This window comes from Pleurodeles waltl, chromosome 11 (assembly GCF_031143425.1).
Source record: "Pleurodeles waltl isolate 20211129_DDA chromosome 11, aPleWal1.hap1.20221129, whole genome shotgun sequence".
Taxonomy (NCBI): domain Eukaryota; kingdom Metazoa; phylum Chordata; class Amphibia; order Caudata; family Salamandridae; genus Pleurodeles; species Pleurodeles waltl.
Window position 1 is genome coordinate 720,015,934 of NC_090450.1, and position 25,482 is coordinate 720,041,415.

The 25,482-nt window shown below is 47.0% G+C and overlaps 1 protein-coding gene across 2 annotated transcripts in view; it reads left to right on the top strand.

Moving 5' to 3' along the window:
* ANKRD39 (ankyrin repeat domain 39) overlaps positions 1 to 25,482 on the top strand; it is a 90,903-nt gene that overhangs the window by 19,953 nt on the left and 45,468 nt on the right. For both annotated transcript variants that reach the window (XM_069214397.1, XM_069214398.1), the window contains exon 2: positions 17,803 to 17,935. In XM_069214397.1, coding sequence (XP_069070498.1) covers positions 17,803 to 17,935 — 133 coding nt within the window. The remainder of the gene's footprint in view (positions 1 to 17,802; positions 17,936 to 25,482) is intronic.

Sequence of the window (25,482 nt, forward strand, 5' to 3'; positions counted from 1 at the left end):
AAGTTCTGAATATCATTTGCATGTATTTAAGTATGTACATTTTAAGTACGGAAGCTTGAGTTGACCTTTCTGGGATTGTGTCTCGTGACATGTAGATCTTGAGGCACATGTTTAACCCATTGAACCTTGTTGCAGGCAGATGCAAAATTGGAGCAATTTGTGTGTTCATTTCTCTAACTACCATGGCTGCCAATGTTCTGAAAGCTATATAATGACCTTTTTACAGCTGTTGCGACTCAACTGCAGAGATGACACTGGGGGTGCCTGATTTGCATTCCACAGTTGGAATGTGGCACCCTTGTTGCCTTAGTGGGAAACTTGAGTCTTGTCACATATTTATTTCAGTAAGTTTAGAACATGTAGTACAGGTCTATGTAACCTCACAGCTTCCAGTAAAAATGAGTGCCTTTCAATCAGATAGTGACAGCTGTTTTAAAAAACGTAATCTGCTAAGTTTGGTGCATTCTTTATGTATGGTCAGACAACTGGTTTTCTCTTGAATTTTGCAAACTTCTCTTGTCATTCCAAGCTAGATGTCATTTTGCTTGTATATTTGTGTAATAAAATAATTCATTGAATTTACACAGCGTAGTGACTAATAAAGAGAGTGAAAGTATAAAGTGTAGTATAGGTCAAAAATCTACATAGTAAGAGCATGTAATTGTGCATTGTCAAAAAAGTCCCTATTGGATAATAGATTATCTTTACTTAATATTGACTCGGTCAGAAGTATTGTCAATTGTACTATTCAGTCAAATTTGTCACAAGAGAGTCTTTGTTCCTCTGTACATGGTTGAGGTATTTAAAAACTTTATTTTTGCATTTTTAACTTTCGGTACATTCGGAACATTGCCCCATAACCACATGGCAACACATCCGCTCCCCCCCCCCCCCACCCCCCCAACAATACATGATATGATAACATGTCTGATGTAGGCTGTTTCCCAGCTTGCAACGGTGTAACAAGTGTTCCACATTATTATTTGTCCTATTTACAATCCCACTGCATAAACTGTTCTTCATAATTTAGGCTGCCCCAACGCTACACCTGTGTGCTCAGGGAAATCTCCTGCCCCGTGTCCTCCTGCTCAGCAATACCTTCAATCATCTTGCTCCATGCCTGCATATCCCCCTCAATGTGTTCATCCCTCCTAGCCCACGTTAAGCAAATTTCTTCTGCCAACGCCCATTCCTTGACATCTGTACGCCAACGCCGCACATCTGGACCCTGTGCACCCATCCAGGGAATCGCAACCCTTCGCTTGGCCAACACCAGCGCCAATTGTACAAATTTCCATTGCATTTTTTTTTCCTTTTTTTCGCTTGACATCTCCCAAAAGGCACTGGACAGGAGTTTGTTCCACTCTCACCGCCTCCACCTGACCCAAAACTCGGACCACTGCCTCTCAGAAAGTGTGTACTATGTGACAGTTCCAGTCTAAGTGTAAGAAAGTCGCTGGTCGCGCATGGCAGCGGGGGCAGCTGTCATCTTTGCTAGGATCAGTTCTGTGGAGGAATGCCGGAGTGACATACGTGCGATGTATATAGTTAAAGTGCATCAACTTAAATCTGGCATTACAGGTCCCCAGACAGAGCAACACACATATTGTGTTCCACTGTTCCTCCCCCAGCGGTTCAGACAGGTCCTCTTCCCATGCCACCTGTGCTCGCAACACAGTTTTGGGCGTGTCTGCTATCATGGCTTTATATAGATGTGATATAACATGACCGCCCCCCCCAGTATTCCAGGAGCGTCCGGAGCAGGACTGAGGAGGGTGGGGCCTCTGGGTGAGTGGGCTTTATCCCCCGGGTGATATGCTGCATGTTGGCGTATGTTGAGAACTGTCCCTGATTTAACCCGAGAGTATCCCCCGCCGCCTCAAACATGAGAAAAGGTTTCTCCGAGGTATAAATCCGCTAGAGTCAAGCACCCAGCCTCCTGCCAAGGTCGAGGATCCACCGTTGCAGCCAAGTGTCGGAAGGTCTCGGAACTCCAATTTCCGTGCAAACGGTGCGCCGCATGATTATTTTTACCGCACGCATCCAGAGCTTTGCCGTATGGTGTATTAGATATGGAAGCGGTTGGTCCCATCTGTCCCCTGCATGCAGCAGCTGTGCCAGGGTGTCGCACCATGGCTCATCCCTCAGTAGGGTTTATTCCCAGTTATCACCCTAACGTATTGTAGATGGGAGGCTAAATAGTAATACTCCAAATTCGGTACTACCAGCCCCCCTCCTCAAGGGGGAGCTGAAGGGTCTCCCATTTTACTCTGCAGCACCCCCCCCCCCCCACCCAAACTAAGGATATCAGCAATGAGTGAAGACGTTTAAAGACCGAGCGAGGGAGGGTATCAAGCGGATTTTGCAAAGTGTACAGGCATCGACGCAAAAATACCATCTTTGCGATTGCGACTCGTCCCATTATTGAGAATGGAAGTGAGTTCCAGATACGCACTGAGCTCTCCGGGCCCGAGATCACCCTCTCAATATTGAGCTGATTCCGAGACGTGGGGGCCTCCATTATCCCGAAATATTAGAAGTAGTCAGTTTCCCATCGCAGGGGCATGGTCCGCAGAGCATCCGGCGGGATCCGTTTTAAATTCCCCAGAGGGAATATCAGAGACTTGTTCTCATTGATTCTTAGCCCAGACAAAAGCCCAAAAGTCTCCAGCTCCTGCATCAAAACAGGCAACGAGACCCCGGGGTCTCTCAGATAAAACAGCGTATCATCGTAGTAAAGTGACAGCAGATGGCATGTCCCACCGAGCCAAATCCCCCACCTCTCCATGACCCAGCGAAGTTTACATGCTAAGGGCTCCAAGGCCATTGCAAAGAGAAGTGGCGACAAGGGGCACCCCTGCCAGGTCCCCCTCCATATCCTGAAACTGTCCGAGCACTGACCCCCCTCCCCCATCCGAACCTGCGCCGATGGTTCGGAGTATAGGATTTTGATCCATTGTCTAAATTGAGGCCCCACGCCAAAGGCTTTCAGAACCCGGAGGAGATACACCCAGTTTACTGTGTCAAATGCTTTGGCTATATCTACCGATACCAGTGCTAAGTCCTCGCAACTGTCTTCAACCCCCTGCAGGACATGCATAAGCCTACGCGCGTTCATAGCGGTATTTCGCACCGGTATAAACCCACACTGGTCCGAATGGATCAAGTGTGACACCTCATTCGCGAGTCGCACTGCCAGGATTTTAGCTAGGACCTTTACGTCCAGATTAATCATTGTGATTGGGCTGTAAGCCGCAGGGTCAGAGGCTGCCGCTTCTGATTTAGGGATCATTGCTATGAGGCCATCTCGCATTGAATCTGGCAGTATCCTAGCAATAAATGCCTCATTGTATATACCAGTAGCCGCAGCGCCAGTAACGTCACAAATGTCTGATTAAATTTGCCTGTGAATCGTCGCTTCCCGGGCTTCTCCCCAGTGGGAGAGATTTAATGGCCTCTGTCATTTTGTCTAGGGTGAGGTTTGCCTCCAGCGCTCCCACTCCAGCTTCACTCACTTGGGGGAGACACACCTCCCGGGCTCTCGTAGACTCCCTTGAGGTGATCCCTAAATACTCCAACTATATCCTGTTGTGTGGTCACCTCTCCACCCCTGGGATTTCTAAGATGGAGTACTAAGGAGTGCGGCTGTTCCCGTTTGAGGATCCATGCAAGGAGTTTCCAGGAGCTATCACCCTCCCGGTGCAGAAGCTGTCGATATGATTTTAAAGTATAATGGTCCAGTCTGTCTCTCGTTTCAATCACCTGACATAGCAAGTTAACTTCCTCCCCTTGAGCATGGGGCCCCGCCCCTACCCTCTGGAATGCAGCCAGGACATCCTCCATTTCCGTCAGTTCTGCCTGGAGGGTTTTCCGCACTCCACATGTAAACCCCATACAACCTCCCTGAAGCACCATCTTACATGCTTCCCATTCAGTCGCGCGGCTGTGCGTGGACTGCCAATTATGTTCCATGTATTTTGTTAGTAATTGTGTCAGTGTGTCTTTCCCCACCGGATCCTGAAGTACCTCCGAGGGGAATCTCCAGCTATAAAGAGCGCGAGAGGGACAGCCCCACTGAAAGACTGTAGGAAGCTGGCCTGGCTTATAGTGGGTACCTTGTGGTACTTACACCTTGTGCCAGGTCCAGTTATCCCTTATTAGTAGAATAGAGGTGTTTCTAGCAGCTTAGGCTGATAGAGGTAGCTATGGCAAAGCAGCTTAGGCTGAACTAGGAGACATGCAAAGCTCCTACTATACCACTTATATCATATAGCACAATACCATAAGAAAACACAATACTCAGAGTTACTATAAATAAAGGTACTTTATTTTAGTGACAATATGGCAAAAGTATCTCAGAGGATACCCTCACTTAGGAGGTAAGTAATATACACAAATTATATGTACACAAACCCAAAACAGGTAACAGTAAGAAAAGTAGTGCAAACAATGTAGAATCACAATAGGATGCAATAGGTAGACATAGGTCTAGGGGCAACACAAACCATATACTCCAAAAGTGGAATGCGAATCACGAATGGACCCCAGACCTATGGAAGGTTGTAGAGGGTTGCTGGGACTGTGAGAAAACACTAAGGGTGTCCAAGATACCCCGCCCCAAGACCCTGAAAAGTATGAGTAAAGTTACCCTACTACCCCAGAAAGACAGAATAGTCGTGATACGGGATTCTGCAAGAACCACAAACACCAGCAAAACACTGAAGACGGATTTCTGGACCTGAGGACCTGTAAATGAAGGGGACCAAGTCCAAGAGTCTCGCAAGTGTCCGGGGGGGGGGCAGGAGCCCACTAAACCCTGGATGAAGGTGCAAAAGGGCTGCCTCTGGGTGGAAGAAGTCGAAGATTCTGCAACAACGGAAGGTGCCAGGAACTTCTCCTTTGGTCAGAAGATGTCCCACGGTGTGCTGGAGGTTGAAGAAGCGTTTCCATGTAGAAATACTGCAAACAAGCCTTGCTATCTGCAAGAGTAGCGGTTGAGAATTTTGGGTGCTGCTGGGGACCAGGAAGGACCAGGATGTCGCCCCTTGGAGGAGGAGACAGAGGGGGTGCTCAGCAACGCAGAAGCAGGCAGCACCCGCAGAGGTACCAGAACAGGCACTTAGAAGATCTGAGGACAGCGGTCGGCTCAGAGTCACAAAGGAGGGTCCCACGAGGTCCGAGTCCAACTCAGCGAGTTGGGAAATGCATGACGGAGTGCTGGGGACCCAGGCTAGGCTGTGCACAAAGGAATCCTTGGAAAAGTGTACAGAAGCCAGAGCATCTGCAGATCACGCAGTACACAGGATTACTGTCTGGGGTGGGGAGGCAAGGACTTAACTCCACCAAATTTGGACAGAAGGGCCATTGGACTGTGGGAGACACTTCAACCCAGCTCCTGTGTTCCAGGGACCACGCTCGTCAGGATGAGAGGGGACCCAGAGGACTGGTGATGCAAAGGTTTGGTGCCTGCATTGGCATGGGGAAGATTCCATCGACCCACAGGAGATTTCTTCTTGGCTTCCAGTGCAGGGTGAAGGCAGACATCCCTCAGAGCATGCACCACCAGGAAACAGTTGAGAAAGCGGGCAGGATGAGGTGCTACAATGTTGCTGGTAGTCGTCTTGCTACTTTGTTGTGGTTTTGCAGGTGTCCTGGAGCAGTCGGCGGTCGATGCTTGGCAGAAGTCGAAGTGGGACGTGCAGAGGAACTCTGGTGAGCTCTTGCATTCGTTATCTGAGGAATAGCCCAGAGGAGAGACCCTAAATAGCCAGAAAAGGAGGTTTGGCTACTGAGAAAGGAGGCTTGGCTACTGAAAGAGGTAAGTAAGCACCTATCAGGAGGGGTCTCTGTCGTCACCTGCTGGCACTGGCCACTCAGAGCTGTCCATTGTGCCCCAGCACCTCTGAATCCAAGATGGCAGAGGTCTGGGACACACTGGAGGAGCTCTGGGCACCTCCCCTGGGAGGTGCTGGTCAGGGGAGTGGTCACTCCCCTTTCCTTTGTCCAGTTTTGTGCCAGAGCAGGGCTGGGGGAATCCCTGAACCGGTGTAGACGGCTTATGCAGAGATGGGCACCATCTGTGCCCATCAAAGCATTTCCAGAGGCTGGGGGAGGCTACTCCTCCCCAGCCCTTCACACCTATTTCCAAAGGGAGAGGGTGTAACATCCTCTCTCAGAGGAAATCCTTTGCTCTGCCTTCCTGGGACTGGGCTGTCCAGGCCCCAGTGGGGCAGAATCCTGTCTGAGGGGTTGTCAGCAGCAGCAGCTGCAGTGGACACCCCGGAGCGGCAGTTTGGCAGTACCCGGGTTTTGTGCTAGAGACCCGGGGATGCATGGAATTGTCCCCCCAATACCAGAATGGTATTGGGGTGACAATTCCATGATCCTAGACATGTTGCATGGCCATGTTCGGAGTTACCATTGTGATGCTACATATAGGTAGAAACCTATATGTAGTGCACGCGTGTAATGGTGTCCCCGCACGCACAAGTCTGGGGAATTTGCCCTGAACAATGTGGGGGCACCTTGGCTAGGGCCAGGGTGCCCACACACTAAGTAACTTGGCACCTAACCTTCACTAAGTGAGGGTTAGACATATAGGTGACTTATAAGTTACTTATGTGCAGTGAAAAATGGCTGTGAAATAACGTGGACGTTATTTCACTCAGGCTGCAGTGGCAGTCCTGTGTAAGAATTGTCTGAGCTCCCTATGGGTGGCAAAAGAAATGCTGCAGCCCATAGTGATCTCCTGGAACCCCAATACCCTGGGTACCTAGGTACCATATACAAGGGAATTATAAGGGTGTTCCAGTGTGTCAATGAGAATTGGTAAAATTAGTCACTAGCCTGCAGTGACAATTTTAAAAAGCAGAGAGAGTATAAACACTGAGGTTCTGGCAGCAGGTTAGCAGAGCCTCAGTGATACAGTTAGGCACCACACAGTGAACACATATAGGCCACAAAATTATGAGCACTGGGGTCCTGGCTAGCAGGATCCTAGTGACACATATCAAACACACTGACAACATAGGGTTTTCACTATGAACACAGGGCCCTGGCTAGCAGGATCCCAGTGAGACAGTAAAAACACCCTGACATATACTCACAAACAGGCCAAAAGTGGGGGTAACAAGGCTAGAAGGAGGCTACCTTCGTACAAAGACACACACCACAGGGATGTGATCCAACAAGTATTGTGTAAGGTGAGACACCTGCTGCACCCCAGGGGCAACATGCTGAGTGAGCAATATGCGAGTGAGCCGACTGAACCTGCTGTGAGTGTTCGAATAACACGTGTATTCCCTGGAGTTTGGGTGGGTATCCCTCCAAATGCCCGTGAACCCAAGATGTGACATTGTGGTCTTCATGTCTGTGGTCATTCTTAGCTTAGTCTCCTGTCTTCATTGCCTGTTCAGGTTCCCATCAATAATGCAATTGAAGTCCCCCACCCAAAAGGCATCAGGCCCCATGTGTCTGGACAGTTCACTAGTTATGGCGGGGTAGAATGTAGGGTCGTCGGACCTCAGGGCATATGAATGACATATTTCCAATGGGACACCATCTAAGGTCCCTCTAAGCAGGATGTATCTGCCTTCTTTATCTGCCTCCATCGAGCACAGCGCAAAAGGGACCCCCCGGGGCCACCCATATATGCACTCCAGAGCAAATTACGAGAAAGTAGAGGAATAGTTCTGCCCCCTCAATTTTTTAGCCAATATCTGCGCTTCTGCGTCGGTCAGATGAATTTCTTGGAAACAGGCTGGCTCCGCGGCCTTTAAGCAGTGACATCACCCTAAATCGTTTGGTGGCTGTGCCAAGTCCCCTCACATTCCAGGTGAGAAGTGTATAAGTGTTTCAGTCTGCCATTATGTATCATGTGTTACATGTATCCCTACTGTGGGTGCCCTCCTATCCTCCAAGCCATAGTGTGCAATAAACAGCAACCTGTAAAACGTCAAGAACCGGAACCATAACTGCCCCCAACCCCTTCCCCCTCCCATGGATAACCGTAGCACTAACATACTTCTAACGGAGCCCACCCCCTGTAGTGTCTGGACGCTGACACACCCCTTACCGGTCCAACTGGGTCCTTCTCACTACTAGAGCTACTCCCCCAAAGACATCCTGCTATTTGCTTGCTGTAGTGCTTCACCACACTTTTACACCCATCCCTTTCCTTCAACCCTACCATGCAGTGGCTCACAATTCCTCCAGCCCTGAGAAGGCCAGTCCAGTGCGACCGCCTGGTCCGCTCTTGGTCATCTCTGCATTACATAGTCCACAGTGCTGCAATATGGCAAGTCCACTCGTCCAGGACTATTTCTCTCAGCCCTCCTGCAGACACGCCCCCAGGGAGGACTCATCTGCCGTCATCAGGACCCTGCTCACCTGTGACATGTACATGGTGTCATCCTCCTCTGGTTGGGTCTGGTGTGTGGATGATGCTCCTCGTCCGCGGGGTCCATCACCAGGATCAATGGGGGCTCCCCGTGGCCACTCGTGTTGTGTCTTTTTCCTTTTCTTGACTTCCCGGCCGCGGCCTGCGGCACCGGGGACCCCAATTTCCAACCAATCCCACACCTCTTGTGGTGCCTCGAAGAAGTGTGCCCTGCCATTGTGGATGACTTTCAGTTTGGCAGGATGTAGCAGCATATATGTGAGCCCCATGTCCTTTAATTTCTGTTTCACTGCCAGAAAGGATTTGCGCTGTTCCTGCACCTCTTTGGTGTAGTCGGGGAATATGGCAATAGTACAGTTCCCATATTGTGGGACTTGCTGTTCCCAGGCCGCTGTTAGTGTGCAGTCTCTGTCTCTATAGTTGAGGACCTTTGCAATACTGCAATAATGGCCCTCAAAGGGGCCCCTAGAGGCGGCACCAGAGCCCTGTGCGCCCTCTCATTGACAAAAAATTCTGAGAGGCCGCGGGGTCTCATCTCTGGTCTGATCCAATCTTCCAGAAAGCGCTCCGTTGCGGTCCCCTCCAATTTCTCTGGGAACCACAACACCCGGATGTTGCTGCGGTGTGAGTGGCCCTCTGCATCATCTGCCCGCCTGCCAAGCTCGTCCACCTCTGCGCGCACGGCGGTCATCTGCTTTTTCAGTGATGCCATGTCCCCCTGTAGGGATCCTATATTGGTTTCCGCAGTGTTGACCTTCTCTGAGAGCTTGCGGAGGTCTGCTCGCAGCAGATTGAGATCAGTGGATACAGTCTCTATCTGTTGTTCTATCGCTGAATGGAGGCCTTGAATGGCGCTCATCAAGTCCGCCTTTGTGGGCTCCACTGTATCTCCCCCAGGGGGATCGTCTTCATTTTCACCGGCACACAGGGTTAGGCGCTGCATAGATTGTCTTGGGGTGGTGTATTGTGTAATGGCACATGTACCAGTCGCCTTCGCGGTTTTGTCTTTCCCCATCCCCGCATTGTCTAGGTTCCCCAGCTGTGGCAGGATAGGGCCTGCGAGGGAAAACATTCTCCTTCCTCCGCAAGTGGCCTTCTCTTCCTCCGGCTGTGGATGGGACGCACTCACTCCCAGGCAGGGACAACTCTCTGAGATCCCCATCTCTCAAAGCGCACTCCAGAGTTGGGGGGGAGGGCGCAGCACAATGTACATCACCCCTTATGGGCTCTCACGCCCTCCTGAGATTGGCCCCTGGGGGCCCCCAGTGTCTCTCCTGCAGGTATGGGGCAAGAGCCGTAGCCCCCGAATGCCCGTCACCGGGGCCCTCAGCATTTCTCCCTCGCCTGCACCTCGTCGTCAGCTCTCACCTCCGGCCAGGTTCCAGCGTGGGCTGGCGCTCCGCTGAAGCAAAGGCAGGGGGGGTGCGCTAGGCAACATGGGCCACAGGGCTGCCCCCTAAAGGATCCCTTCTCCAGCCGGGGGTGGGGGGGTGGCAGGACCCCCCAACCCCACGGACTGCGGGGTCGCAGCTGCCGAAACAAGCCAGCCGGCCACAGCACCTCACCCAGGTGTGGTGCCGTCCGACGCTCCCCTCCTCGACGTGCCTGGGGGAGCAGTGGTTTCCCAGGCGCCCGTGGTAGCCGGCTCCCCCTCTGCCCGATCGGCAGGATCAGCAACGCCCCGGGGAGCAGACGAACTGCAGCCCCCGTCCTCAGCGCCCGTCTCTACATTGTTGAAGTATAGAGTGAGATAAACTAAAAATATATACTGTTCATTACGTGCATTAATTTCACCGATTTTTATTTTTTTAGTTGCTGAACAGACTTTTTTAGTGATACATTTGTACATTTGCAGAGTTCTTTTTCTCTAGTACACTTAAACAAGGGAAGTATGTCATAACTAGGTAGCAATATGAATGTTCACATTTCAAATCTACTTCCATGAATAATTATTTCAGTGGTCTTTAGCCCAATTCCTCTCCACCATGGAGTCCTGGATTGTAGAATGGGAGCTTTCTCTGAAGATATAGAGGGTCATGATTTCGGGTGGCTCTGAAGACCAAGCAAAGTGCTGTAAACTTAGTTCGCTTTTTAATTGCAAGCCAATGGAGAGAGTTTAGGGCTACAGTAGCAGATGAGCATTTGGGAAGAAATAGTGCAATTCTATCAGCAGTGTTTTGGAGTTGGCTAGGCATTCTTAACAAAGTGACTTGCAGTAGTCAAGTCTTTTAAGTATGGTTGACTGGACTATACAGAGCAAGATGGTTTGGCGAGGTAGTGGAGGAATTTGTTTTCTTCAAATTTCAGAAAAAGAAGAACCAGAGACCAGTTTTTTCACTTGAGTGAATAGTGAGAGGTCATGGCTCCTAAGAAATCCTAGCTTATGTGCTGATTAGCATGGGTGGGCAATGGGCCTAAGTCTGGGAGCCATAGATTTAGCAAGATAAGATTTGGGATCTTTGAGTAGGAGTCAGCATGATTTCTGTTTTTTTTCTGTATTGATATTAAGAGAATATTGGGATATCCACCTAGTGATGTGTGTGAAACAATCCATGAATGTAGGTGACATCAACAGAAAAAAAGATATTGGGTATTGTCAGGGTAGCTCAGTGGATGGGGTCGAAAAGAGCACATAAGATGTGCTAGTGGACACATCGATTTGTCAAAGAGGGTCCGGCTCATGGAGGAGCTGTGAGGTTATACCTGTGCTATTGGCTTGAAATCTGACTGAAATGGGAGCATGGTAACAGCCTGAACATGATCCAGAAGACAGGATTTTATTAAATTCAGGGTTCAAGATTGTGCCCTTTCCTGGATCTCATCTAGAGCCCTAACTTCCAGAAATCAATCAATTAGTAGAGGGTGGTCAACCATTTTAAATGCTGCAGACCGGGCCAACAGTATTAGGGCAGATAAGGTACTTGTCTCATTCAGGTGGTGATTGCCCAATATCAAGGTGGTTTTAGTGCTGGGGGGGGGGGGGGGGTGAAGCCAGATTGCTTCTCATCCAGAAGGTTATTGGACTCCAAAAATTGTGCAATTTTATGATTTGTCTTTTTTTCCCAGTATCTTGATGGGAAATGGGCCAGAAATTATTCCTTTAGATTGATTCTGCATTTTTTTGGACAAAAGATTAACAACAAGTGCTAATTTCCAGGCAGTGGCACTTCAGCTTGCTTTAATGAATCATTGCAGAGATCAAGAAGAGCAGTGGTGAATAGGCCAGGAGCAGAGTGGACATTTCTAGGAGTTCATGGATCCAATGGGAAGCCATATTTAATTTAGACACAGGAGAAGTAAAGTTATCTGAAAAAACAGGAGCACAATTGATAAACTTTGGAGCAGAAGAAGGGAGAGGAGTTTATTAGGTGTCTCATTCAAAGGTTTGACAAATCCTTTTGATTTTTTTTCTGTAAAGAAATGTGGTAGATTGTCACAGGAGATTTGGAAAGGTTGCACCTTAGTGGATGAGCTTTCAAGAGGTTTTAAGCTTTATAGATAATATTTGAGAATTAGGCAGCTTTAGCTTCTGAGATCCTTTAAAAAAAATCAAAATAAACGCCGAGTGCTTCTCTGAGTGTTAAGTGGACTCAGCATAGTTCCTTCTTCATCTGTAATGTAATGTAAGGTGGATTTGTAGAGTGCTGCTTGTCACCCGTGAGGGTATCGGGGGCAGAGTAGCTCAAAGTTGGCATGTGGTGAGGCTGGGCCTGAAGACAGCCAGGGTCTATGGTCCCGCAAAAAGACTAGTTGAAAAACCGCATCTTCTGCTTCCTAAGAATTCAAGAAGTGAGGAGGAGTCCCTGATTTGCCTTGGGGAGATTGTAGGAGAATGTTAGACCTTCTTCTGTGGATGGCGGGTGTGTGTGCGCAGGTGAGAGTGATGCTGAGCAAAGTTGCCTGAAGGGTAGCTGGTGATTGAGGTATGCGGGTCCTGTGTTATGTTTTGACTTGAATGCATGTGTGAGAAGTTTGATAAACTGGCAGCGCTTTTGGATGGGGAGCCAGTGGGGCTCTCTGAGGAGTGGTGTTGTATAGGTGCAGGATGTTGAGGATGAGTCTGGCAGCGACGTTTAGTATGGTTTGAAGTCTGTGAAGAAGATGGGTTGGGATGCCGGCGTAGAATCCATTTCCGTAGCCAATCTTCTTGTGATTATGCCTTGCATGGTGGTTCATCTGGTGTCCAGTGGGAGCCACTTGAAGATTTTACGTAACATACAGAGGATATGGAAGCATGAGGAGGTGACGACATAGACCTGGGACTGCATGAGGAGGTGACGACATTGACCTTCATTCATTGACCTAGATGTCTAGGATGAGGTCTACGTTCCTAGCATGGTCAGTTGGGGTTGGGTGTAGGTCCAAGTTCGGGGCCCCTCCTGGTGGAGACCCAAGTGGAGTTCTTATTCACGAAGATCAGCACTTCAATTTTGTCGGAGTTGCGCTTGAGGCAGTTTTCTTTCAACAAGGTGGCCACACTGGTCATGCATTGTTTGAAGTTTGTCTTGGAAGTAATGGTGTTGTCTGAAAGGGAAAAAATAAGTTGCATGTCGTTGGCATAGGCATTGATGCTGAATTTTTGGGATCTGATTATGTTAGCCAGAGGAACCTGGTACATGTTGAAAAATGTGGTGCTGATTGATGATCCCTATGATGAGCTCCTTGGGTTCTGATGTGAATGGCGTGAGCCTGACTTGTGTAACTTTTAGAGAGGAACAAAGCTATCCATTTCAGTGCTGGTCCTTGTATTCCCACTGTATGTAGTCTGACGATGAGTGTGTGGTGGGAAATGGTGTCAAAAGTGGCAGAGAGTATGAGGAGGATTAGGGTGGTAGCTGTCCACAGTCGAGGATGGTGCGTATGTTGTCGATGGCATCGATGAGGGCTGTTTCAGTGCTGTGATTGTTTTGGAATCCTTATTGCGAGTCCAGGAGTTTGTGGCATTCTAGGTGGTCAGAGAGTTGATGGTCTTCTTGATGACTTTGGCTGGAAAGGGGAGCGTGAGATTGGTTGTAATTGCTGAGTACTTAGGGTTTTGTGAGGAGGGTTGTGGCTACAGCATGTTTCCAGCTATCTGGGAAGGTGGCTGTCTTGAGGGAAGTGTTGATGACTGAAGTGAGTGCAACGCTGATCGTGACTCTTCCCATATTGTAGATATGATGGGACCATGGATCTGTGGGCTCCCTTGAGTGGACTATCTTCATTATTGCTGCAGTGTCCTCTATAGATAGATGGTTTCCTGCTGTCAGTTGGTAGTCTTTGGTTGATGAGGTTAGCAGGCTTGGAAGGTCAGTTGGGGGGCGGGTGGCTGGGGTTTGAAGTTGCTGTAGATCTTGGTGATTTTGTTTGTGGGAGAAGCCAGAGAGGTAGGTTCAGAGCTATTATGTAGGCATGATGGTGTTCGTTGTGGCTGTTGGGTTGGTGAATTCCTTGACAAAGGCGAAAAGTTCTCTGCAGTTGTTGGACATAGATTTAATTCTCTGGGTCAAGGCCATTTTCTTGGTCTCTTTGACTTGATGGTGATAGTGTCTGCGTGTGGCCTTGTAGGTGTTTCTTGCAGCGGTTCCTGGGGTGATTTTCCATTTCCTTTCGAATTGATTGCAAACTCTTTTGGGACTCTCTGAGGTCAGCGATGTTCCAGCTAGCTTGTTTGCTGGATCTTTTGGATTTGGTGTTTTTCAGGGACTCCAGGGAATTGGCGCTGGTGAGGTGGTGATCCAGTTGTTAAAGTTATTTGTGTCATTGATGAGGTCGTTGGTGGGCCAAGATAGTTTAGTTGGAGGGCTTTGAGCCATTCTGTTTCTGTAACGTTCTTCTAGTAGTGGTTTGGGGTGTTGCTAGACTCTGTAGGTGTGGTTGGTGGCCCTGTTATGTGAAAATGGACGATGGAGTGGTCCGTCCATGTGAATGGAGTGATTTGGCTAAGTTTAACCTTGTTGCTGGAGGAGAAGATGGGATCCAGAGTGTGGTTGGTGATGTGAGTAGCGCCTTGTATCAGCTGAGTGAGTAGAGTTGGGAGGGCAAATCTGTGATCAATTCCTGGTAATGTGAGACAAGGCAGTCAGGCATAAATCAAAGTCAGTGTACAAAGTAGTTAAGCTGTGCATACCCAGTAGAAAAATCATACAAAATACAAAAATTGTCACAACCAATTTTAAAATGAAGATAAAAACCTTATGAGCAAAACAAGACCAAAACCACAAAAATGTAATCCGGGGAAACGGAGATTAGATTTATTAAAGGATTAAGTGAAAATAGTGCCAAAAAGAACAAAGTGCCAATGGATGTCTATGGGAGTGGTAGGCTGGGGCGTAGGTGCGACTTTTAGGCTAATCGGGAAATAGACGTGGTAGGGCAATAGATTGGTCCCAGTGCATGTCTAAAAATCAAAAAAGGTTGACAAAGTTTCTAAGTTTCAGTCCCTTTTTTGAGAAGGGAAACCCCCCATGACCACGCCATTTCTGAAATTGTGTGTATGTGTATATATATATATATATATATATATATGTGTGTGTGTATGTATGTATATGTGTGTATATAAACTGCAACAGTGGTTCTCCTGGAGCTCAATTTGAATTATAAATTTTGGAAGTAAAACTCGCTGCATACAGTGTGAGTAAATAAAGTATTGTCAAGCCTTGAGTACTCAAAGAAAGAAAAAAGACCTAATGAATACGGTTGAAAGGAAGATGGTTGTACATGTTAATAATGAGAAGGAAAAGAAATAATTATGGCTAGGGAAGGTGACAGGAAGAGTTACCTTAAGATAGTGCAGTTGCCACAAGCTCAAGTTTATTGATATTAGTGCTGTTGGTGAGCCTCGTGTGTGGACTAGCCATGTGAATGTACAAAATTAGAGCCACCCATCATAGATCAGTTGCTGGAACTTGGAGGCAGGTAAAGGCCAACAGCAAAGTCTAGTCCCGGTCCTGGTCAGTTGGGCATTTTCAGTCAAGACCCTTGGAGTACACTTGTTTGTCCTGGGTACCAGAAAGAGTAGGTCCAGTCCTTCAGGGCTCCTCTAGGGTCCCAGAGAGCCGGTCCAGTGCTCTTTTGATCTTCTGCAAGCCCAGTAAGTGTTCTTAGGATGGTACCATAGAATGCCACATTTATGCCTGTCACCAGTAAGTTGGTGAAGGTGACACCCGGGCACTCCTTAACAAATGGGGTAAAAGTTCCTGGGGGCAACACTACTTGTTTTTCAGCAGTACCTGATTGCCCTACTACAAACAATTCCACAGAACACCTTGCCCTCAAAATCCAAGATGGAGAAACTCTTCCTCCCTAGTGCAGGTCTGTGAGCCTATCCAGAGTTGTGACCACGGTAGTGAGCCATCCTATCCTCTGTAGTCACTCAAAACTGTTTCTTTGGGTAGTTTTCCTCCTACTGAGTTGGTGCCAGCCTGGAACAAATGCTTGGACTTTCAAATGGTCACTCAACACTTGCTTGTGACAGGGCAGGCCCCTTTAAAGTTAATTATGTTTCTGGGCCCACTCCACCTGGTCATCCTGCCAGGGGAAAATACCTCCCCACTCCAGAGCTAATGTCTCTGCACTGGGAGAGGTTTTTACACCCCTTTCACACACAATACAGGTTTGGGAGTTGCTGAGAGCTAATGCAAATTAGCCTCCAACAATTTAAGTCATTTTAATGGTAACTTTCTAAAAGTCACATTTCCACAATATGTCTTAAAAATGTGACTTCACCATTAGATTGAAATTTTATTAAATATAAACATAAATGCTGAAATGGAGTCTGTAGGTCAAAAGTTAGAGATTAATTGTATAATCTATACTTTGACTTTTCCTATGCACCAGTTATAGGCTGACCAGTGAAAACAACGTTTTGGGCTTAGTCACTGTGAAAACATCTCATTTTTTCTTCAAAACAGATTTTACTGAGTTTTGACAGCGATCCATGGCCCTGTGGGCCAGCACATGAACACAGGATGATCATTTCAACATACCCTTAAACATTAAAAAGAATCTGCACGTCTGACCCCATCCACCCCTCAAACATGTAATTTCTAATCTTACCCATGTTCCACTCTAAAGTATTTTGCACTGTATCTTATTGGCAGCAAGGTGCACTTAGGAGTGACTTATTTATTATATGAAATCAGGTTTCCTTACCTGTCAAAGGGGTGATTTTAATTAGTCTGTATTGCAGCATTCAAGCTGCTTCTGTCAGACTACACAGGGTAGGCCTGATGCCATGTTTATCACAGCCACTGTAGTAGATGGCACAATATGTGCATTTAACTTTCCATATCATGGGTGTACATCTGTAACATATATACTATAATAATGTAGCCTTTTAGGAAAGTTAAATGTGCCATTCAGGCTTTAAACCAGTTTTGCCATCTTTTAGGGGTGCGAACCCATGCACTATAGAGTGCAAAGCAATGTTCCTGTGTTAGATTTTAAGATTACCAGCAGATGAGTTCCAAAAAAATGAAAACCTAGAGGTGACTACCCAAAAAAGGGTAACTTTCCAACATAGTCCAGTTGGAGAGATGGCAGGCCATAGAGTCCACTGAAGAAGAGAAAGAATCAGAGGGCATAGGATGGGTTAGGAGGCTGTTTTTAACTGGTTGTAATTGATTCCACTGGCAAAAAGGCTTAGGGATCGAGGGGAATCTGTTTGGCCTTCGATAAAGGCCGAACAGGGGAATCTGGCTAAAAGGGATTAGGCTATTATCAGTCCAAGGGAGGGTGACTGGGGAGTGGCAGGTGACTAAAGACTTGGGACAAAAACTAAATCTAAATTGATGGGTATTACCTCCACAGTCACCGCCAAGTGGTCCAACAATCTTTTCATTCAATATAATAAGTCAGTTTTGTTTAGCCCATTCATCATGGACCTATATTACACTAGATCTTGAGTATTTCAAATTAGTAAGGTTGTTGTTTATCTGTATGGTTATAGTAAGTGTTATCTAGGTTCACTAAATTTCATTTTTGATTCTTGACCGAAACCACTGTCTCTGATACTCAGCAGAAAGTTTTTACCCTTATGCTGTTACGGAAAAAAGGTTTAGAAAAAAGTGAAGAAATTTTTTGTGATGCGCTCAATATGTAAAAAGGATGTGAGTTTCCTATTCTGTACCCAAAAAGTTACAATTAAGTGAGTGAAACCCCTTTTTACGGTATAAATAATTGATAATACATTTCACCAAGTCAAATCTTCAGCAAGTTAAGACACCTAAAGATAGGGAAAGGGTTATGCATTCTGCATAATGGCACAATGTTTCACGAAAGGGACTTGCTGTGTTAAGCATCACATCCTAATAATTATCTTGGGAAGGGTAACCAAATAAACTTGCCTAGTTTAGCAATGCCTAGTGTATGTGTGTCACACCTCGGACTCTCTTTCTACCCTATCTTTTTCTCATCCCTCACAGGAAGCTCATTTCTGTGTTTCAATGGCCTCCAACAGTCACAGACATGTGGATGGTGCCCCCTGCTGCTCACATAGTTCCTCAGTGACTTCACAGAGTGTTTACCAAACACTGGATGAGATGGATTTCGAAAGAGGTAAAAAGAGCCTGTGGTCTGTAAACGGGACATGCTTGTGATCTGTAAGCAAGATTTCAACCACTGAGTTTGGAAGACATTTCCACAATGCCTCATGGGCTCTAGTCTTATGGTGCTTGGTGTGGACCATCCATTATTTCATTATAAATACAGTGTCCCTCATTGGGCACTTAAGAGGCTTTTTGCCCTGAATTTGGGGGAGAGTTGAGGCATGACCAAGAGCAGTTTTACAGGACCTTAGATTGTGGCAAGGTACAGGTCTGCAGCAAAGTTAGTTACTGAATTGAGGCCTTGCTGATGTGACACAAACAATGATGTGTATTGTTTCTTGTGGCACAGTATTTAAAAATGTTGGCACTTCTAGTTTTCTAAGTTGCATTTAGTCTGGAGAGATACTTGCACAATAAGACGTATTGCATCAGAGATACAATTATTTTTCGATTATGCCTCCACTATTTCAAACAGATCTCATGTTTCTGATGCCTCCATAGATGATTTGCTACTGTGAATAAATAGGGCTCCTATGGTGAATACCAAACTATATGAAGTGTTAAGAGTTCCCTAAGAAGTACATATATAACCAAAAAAAGTCAGTTAAAATCACAATTTAGATCTTTTATTAAAAGGTTTTTAGGAGGAAACAGCCTGTTCCTCCCCTTCCTCCAACTCAGTCGGGGTGGGTCAGGCTCATTTCCAATGTGTTAAAAATTTATTAGCCACCTTTGGTCAGAAAAAAAAGAGGACCATGGGGTCTCAGATTTGATCTGGACATAATAGAAGTGGAGGAACCTAAAAAGCACTGGTGTTGTTACTTCTAGCTGATAGAGGGACTTAGCCGCAGGTTCTTTACTTTGGAATTTTCCCCAGGCGTGAGCCTGGATCCCGAAACCTTTTTTCCATAGCATGTCTGCGCGTCACATGACTCCGTATCAACATCGTCCACCAGATGTGACATCAGCAGTGTCTATATAACCCCCTTGCAGCCGCACCAGCGTCAGTTCTTTCTTTTCCGCGCTTGCAATGCGGATGTGGTAACGGTTAGTTGGGCAGTTTGTGACTTACCTTGACCTTTACGTCATCTGGAACAGAGTGCTTTTTCAAACCCTGTGGGTCTTGAGGACGACAAATGTCAGCTATGGACCCCCACTCAATTTGTATGTGAATGGGCGAGCACTGTGACACCTAAGAGTGCGACTCCTGTCGTCAACTTCAGCCAAAGGCTCTGCGGGAGCAGCGAATGAAGCTTCTGGCAGCGTGGATGTTAGAGCCATCCTGGTCTTCCCATCGACCAAGGTTTTCTTCTCGGGCTGACGTTCGTTTGCAGGCCTGTTTAACGAGTTGTTCTTGTGGACATCATTCTCCATCGACATCAAGAGGTAAGTTTCGACATAAGCAGTCGAAGTTACGAACGTTGCCGACTTCACTGCATATGCCCTCCCACCATTCCTCGTTTGAGGAAACGAGGTTGGAGTCTACCCTGCGTATCCCTCCCTTTTCAGGGGATAGGGCGACTCTTGACCAGATGTGTGAATATTACACCTCCCTTCACACTGTCTTTGGTGAATGTTCTCCCTCTGGAGCGCCTGTGGGTCCCAAGGAGTAGCGAAGTGTCTTGACTTTGTACACGCCGATGGGTTCACCCTTAGCTTCAGTTAGGCCTTCAGTGTCAGATGACGAAGCCGTTACGGCGCCGGTGCACAGCCCTTCAGGGATCCCACTGTCGGCACCAGTATCCGATCAGCTGAAGTTGGCGACTCCTCTGGCGGCGCCAATCGAAGTCCAATCCCCCTCTCCATCGGAAGTCAAAATCAACATCAAGGAATCGCCTTCTCAATGCTGGTCGATGTCGGTAACGTTGCCAGTCATGCCTGCTATCTCTAATCTTTCTCTTCTAAAGTCCCCTCATGTTTATCCTACTAATGGAGATGGTGGATAGGAGGTAGAGGAGTTGGAACCTCATAGAGAGGACAGCTGGTTAACTGACCTAGCTGTGACTAATGGCTTGGATCTTCTCCAGCCCCAAGTCTAAAGGGTTATGGTAGTCTTGGATCTGACTCTTGCTTTAGTCGAATTAGCTTGAGATGCCCTAATTGACATACTCCATCAAAGCCATATCGGTTGAACCAGTGCTTCTTACAGTGAAGCCCTACATGATGTTTTGTTAGTGGCTTGGGCTAAGCCTGATACAGGAGCCCCTGTTGACTGGGCTATATCCCACAGGCACAAACCTACCACTAGTGATCCTACTTGTCTAAAAAGACGTCCAACTCATCGAAGTTTGATGGCACAGGCCACTTTGGCCTCCCATCAAATTTAGTTTCTCCTACATGTCCGATCTGATAGGGTGTCCAGGAGACTCGACGTCTGAGGCAGGCATATAATATTATCTCCACAAGTTCTGCTCTATGCTCTGTGAATACAAATTATTTTCTTGGGCATTTCTCTCATTCTTTATGCGACTCATTAACAAACATCTTGCTTACACTCAAGAAGAAATCAGGAGCACTTTTACTCCTATGATTCAAAATGGCCAGCAGGCAGCTTCGCTAATCATTTGCTGTGGCAACGATACCACTGACTCTTTGGGTCGAGCTATGGCTTCCTCTGTTACGCTATGTTGCAGTGCCTGGTTACCTCAGGGTTTTCAGAATCAGTCCAAGCCACATTGCTTGACATGCTATTTGATGGTGCTCATTTATTTGGTGCACAGCCAGACTCAGATTTAAGGCGTTTTCGGGACAGTAAAGGGTGGAGCAGCAAATTAGCTTGGTTCCTCTCCACCTTTTGGCCTAGTTCATAACTCTTGTACTGACTAGTGAGGTGTTATTTGTCTTTACTTATTCCACAGAAGAGCCATACTTCAGCAGGGCTGTGAGGCTTTTTCAGTTATATATCTTTTATAACTTAATTGCGACACCCAGTGAGTGCTCCTGCTTTTGGCAGGTGCTATTTTTCCTTAAATTGGTATTGGGGGTTATAGCGCCCTGGTACTCTATGGGGCTTTTCATGCCTAATGTTCAAGCCTACTTTCATTATGGTCATTACTTGGTGTAAAATGATGACTTTCCACTTCAGGTTTCTCAATAGCAGCTTCTAAGAAGGTTATCACTTTTTAGTACACCTGATATTAAGGTGATATTGTTTACTTACTCTGAAGAAAAGCTTGTGCTTAAAAGTTGTTACCTTATAGTATATACCATACTGTAAGTGGAGTATTTGAGTATTTGCTTGTATGCTAGGGAGCATTCATATATATGTGCATCTACTTTTACCTATAATATGGTAGTATCTGTTTTTCTACTTTTGATAGTGTACTTTAGAAGCCAGAAAGAATCTTTTTGGGGACTTTAAGACTTTCCTTGTTCGGTCTTAAAAGGTTTTATATTAGATACCCATCACAGTTTGATGGATTTTCTTCACTTTGGTGTAGACATTTGAATGGTGTCGATAAGTTCTTTAAACATTATGCTTTTCTTTTCCTGGCTTATGTCAGTTTATCATGGTTCTTCATTGGGACGGATCTCTGATAGAGTCTATTCAATCTATTGTATAGAATAATTATTATTGACTCTTTAGGAATTGTTTTGCGCTTGGGCATTGCATTCAAGATTTCCTTCTTTTCTGAAGGGTTTTACCCTCTTCAGGTGTGCTTCTCCTTCTCTATGAAGGTATTTATATCTGTTGTACCTGAGGAGGTTACATAACATTACCTCATCTAGGTATAACAGTTTTCATTGTTTATCCAACTCTAATTGTTCTAGGTTGGGTTCACACTTTAAGAAGTGTTGTCATAAGACTGAATATACAAAATCAGACGTATTATTTTTATTTCTGAATATTGTAAATGTTCTGTTTTTGCGTTATTGACATCTTTTCTAGTTCATCTGTAGATGAGTCTTATTCATTGTAAGAGTCACATACTCACCTTGGTTTCTGCCACACTACCAAGGTCCTCTTTGTCATACTTGATGTTTTATTTAGCCTTTAAAAAATAAATAAATATATTTTGTTGGTTACTACATAGACAGTTGTGTGTTATACGCCTATGTTAGTAGGTATGTATATTCAGAATATCTCAGAGATGTTTTTTTATTTCTAGCTGCTTTTCCTGGGGAAAAGAATATTTATATGCCAAATGGTTACTATTGTTTTCTTCAACTTCTTTTTAACCCCTTCCGTGCCCGGGACGAGCTGGTCTCGTCCAGGCACACAGTTGCAGACCAGCTCCTCCTGCACCAGTCCCATGGGGGGAACGCTAGCGCTCCCCGTGGGCCTCCCTCCCACAACCCCCAGTCGGGGATGAAAGTGGAATTGCTTCCCCTTCCACCTGCAACCCGTCACCCACCCCCACCAATGATGTCTGATGACATCTGACCTCATCAGAGGTCACCTCGGATCGTGCTGGAAGCATCCTGGAAGAGAAATGCTTTTGCATTTCTCTTCAGACCAGGAGGTTGGGCGGGAGGGACAAGAAAGACCTTGCCCCCCTTTCTCGTCTCCCACAGCATTTCTGCTGCCCAATCGCGATGCGATCGGGCAGCAGAAATGCCCACTAGACACCAGGAATTTTTTTTTGTTTTAGATATTTTCAAATAAAGAGAGCAGCCCCTTGGGCAAGGGTCGCTCCCTAGGGGGCAAATTATTTTTAGGCCATTTCTGCCCCCCCAGGGGCAGATCGGCCTGACATTATTAGGCCGATCTGCCCTCAGGGGGGGGCAGAAACCACTAGACACCAGGGAAATTGTATTGTTTTTATACTTACGCATAGGGGGAGCGGCCCCTTGGGCAAGGTCTGCTCCCCGAGGGGGGGGGGGGAAATATTGTTAGATTGGCCTAATATAATTAGTCTGATATGTCCCCAGGCGGGGCAGAAAACCCCTAGACACCAGGGATAATTTTTTTAATATGTGGGGAGCGACCCCTTAGGCAAGGGTCGCTCCCCTGGGGGGCAAATTGTATTTAGGCAGATCGGCCTATTTTTGTTAGGTCAATCTGCCCCCAAGGAGGGCCGAAACCACTAGACATCAGGGATTGGTGTGTGTGTATGTGTGTGTTTTGTTTGGGGGGGCAGCCCTTTGGGCAAGGGTCATGTCAGCCTAAAAATGTTTTTTTTTCAATCTGCCCTTTTGGACTTGCTTTGGTTCCCCCTCAATTTCAACATGTTTTTGGCTCTTCCCTGTCATAGGCCCTTGGCCCACCTACAGAAGTGAGGTATCATTTTTATCAGGAGACTGAGGGGAACGTTTGGTGGTAGGGAATTTGTCCCGGTGTGGTGATCCCACACAGAAATGTGGGAAAAATTTGATGTTTTTTTGGTGCCAAATTTGAGGTTTGCTGAGGGTTCTAGGTAAGAAAACATTGGGGCATCCACGTAAGTCACACCTCCCTGGGCTCCCTCGGGTGTCTAGTTTTCAGAAATGTCTGGGTTTGGTAGGTTTCCCTAGATGGCTGCTGAGCCCATGACCAAAAATGCAGGTCCCCCCGCAAAAACAGGGAGTTTTGTATTTGATAATTTTGATGTGTCCAGATAGTGTTTTGGGGCATTTCCTGTCGCAAGCCCTAGACCTACCCACACAAGTGAGGTACCATTTTTATCAGGGGAACATTGGGTGGAAGAAAATTTGTGGCTCCTCTCTGATTCCAGAACTTTCTGTCACCGAAATGTGAGGAAAAAGTGTTTTTTTGGCCTAATTGTGAGTTTGCAAAGGATTCTGGGTGCAGAACCTGGTGAGCGCCCCACAAGGCACCCCCTCTTGGATTGCCATAGGTGTCTAGTTTTCAAAAAGGCACAGGTTTGGTAGGTTTCCCTAGGTGCCGGCTGAGCTAGAGGCAAAAATCCACAGCTAGGCACTTTGCAAAAAACAGCTCTGTTATCTTTGGGAAAATGTGATGTGTCTACGTTGTGTTTTGGGGCATTTCCTGTCGCGGGAGCTAGGCCTACCCACACAAGTGAGGTACCATTTTTATCGGGACACTTTGGGGAATGTTGGGTGGAAGGAAATGTGTGGCTCCTCTCATATGCCAGAACTTTCTGCCATTGAAGTAAGAGGAAAAAGTATATTCTTTGGCCACATTTTGAGGTTTGCAAAGGATTCTGGGTAACAGAACCTGGCTAGAGCCCCACAACTCACCCGATCTTGGATTCCCCTAGGTGTCTAGTTTTAAAAAATGCGCAGGTTTGCTAGGTTTCCCTAGGTGCCAGCTGAGCTAGAGGCCAAAATCCACAGCTAGGCACTTTACAAAAAACACAGCAGATTTCAATTTAAAAATGTGATGTGTCCATGTTGCGTTTCCTGTCGCGAGCTTTAGGCCAACCCACTCAAGTGAGGTACCGTTTTTATCGGGAGACTTGGGGGAACACAGAATAGCAAAACAAGTGTTATTGTCTGTAAGGAAATGCCTCCTTGGCATGGTTACCCCCTGACTTTTTGCCTTTGCTGATGCCAAGTTATGATTTGAAAGTGTGCTGAGGCCTGCTAACCAGGCCCCAGCACCAGTGTTCTTTCCCTAACCTGTACCTTTGTTTCCACAATTGGCACACCCTGGCATCCAGGTAAGTCCCTTGTAACTGGTACCTCTGGTACCAAGGGCCCTGATGCCAGAGAAGGTCTCTAAGGGCTGCAGCATGTCTTATGCCACCCTGGGGACCCCTCATTCAGCACAGACACACTACTTGCCAGCTTGTGTGTGCTAGTGGGGATAAAACGACTAAGTCGACATGGCACTCCCCTCTGGTTGCCATACCAACCTCACACTGCCTACAGGTATAGATAAGTCACCCCTCTAGCAGGCCTTACAGCCCTAAGGCAGGGTGCACTATACCATAGGTGAGGGCATAAGTGCATGAGCACTATGCCCCTACAGTGTCTAAGCAAAACCTTAGACATTGTAAGTGCAGGGTAGCCATAAGAGTATATGGTCTGGGAGTCTGTCATGCACGAACTCCACAGCACCATAATGGCTACACTCAAAACTGTGAAGTTTGGTATCAAACTTCTCAGCACAATAAATGCACACTGATGCCAGTGTACATTTTATTGTAACATACACCCCAGACGGCACCTTAACCAACTATCCATGTAGGCTGACTAGTTTCAGCAGCCTGCCACACACCAGACATGCTGCTGGCCACATGGGGAGAGTGCCTTTGTCACTCTGTGGCTAGTAACAAAGCCTGTACTGGGTGGAGGTGCTTCTCACCTCCCCCTGCAGGAACTGTAACACCTGGCGGTGAGCCTCAAAGGCTCACCCCCTTTGTTACAGCACCCCAGGGCACTCCAGCTAGTGGAGTTGCCCGCCCCCTCCGGCCACGGCCCCACTTTTGGCGGCAAGGCCGGAGGAGATAATGAGAAAAACAAGGAGGAGTTACTGGCCAGTCAGGACAGCCCCTAAGGTGTCCTGAGCTGAGGTGACTCTAACTTTTAGAAATCCTCCATCTTGCAGATGGAGGATTCCCCCAATAGGGATAGGGATGTGCCCCCCTCCCCTCCGGGAGGAAGCACAAAGAGGGTGTAGCCACCCTCAGGGCTAGTAGCCATTGGCTACTA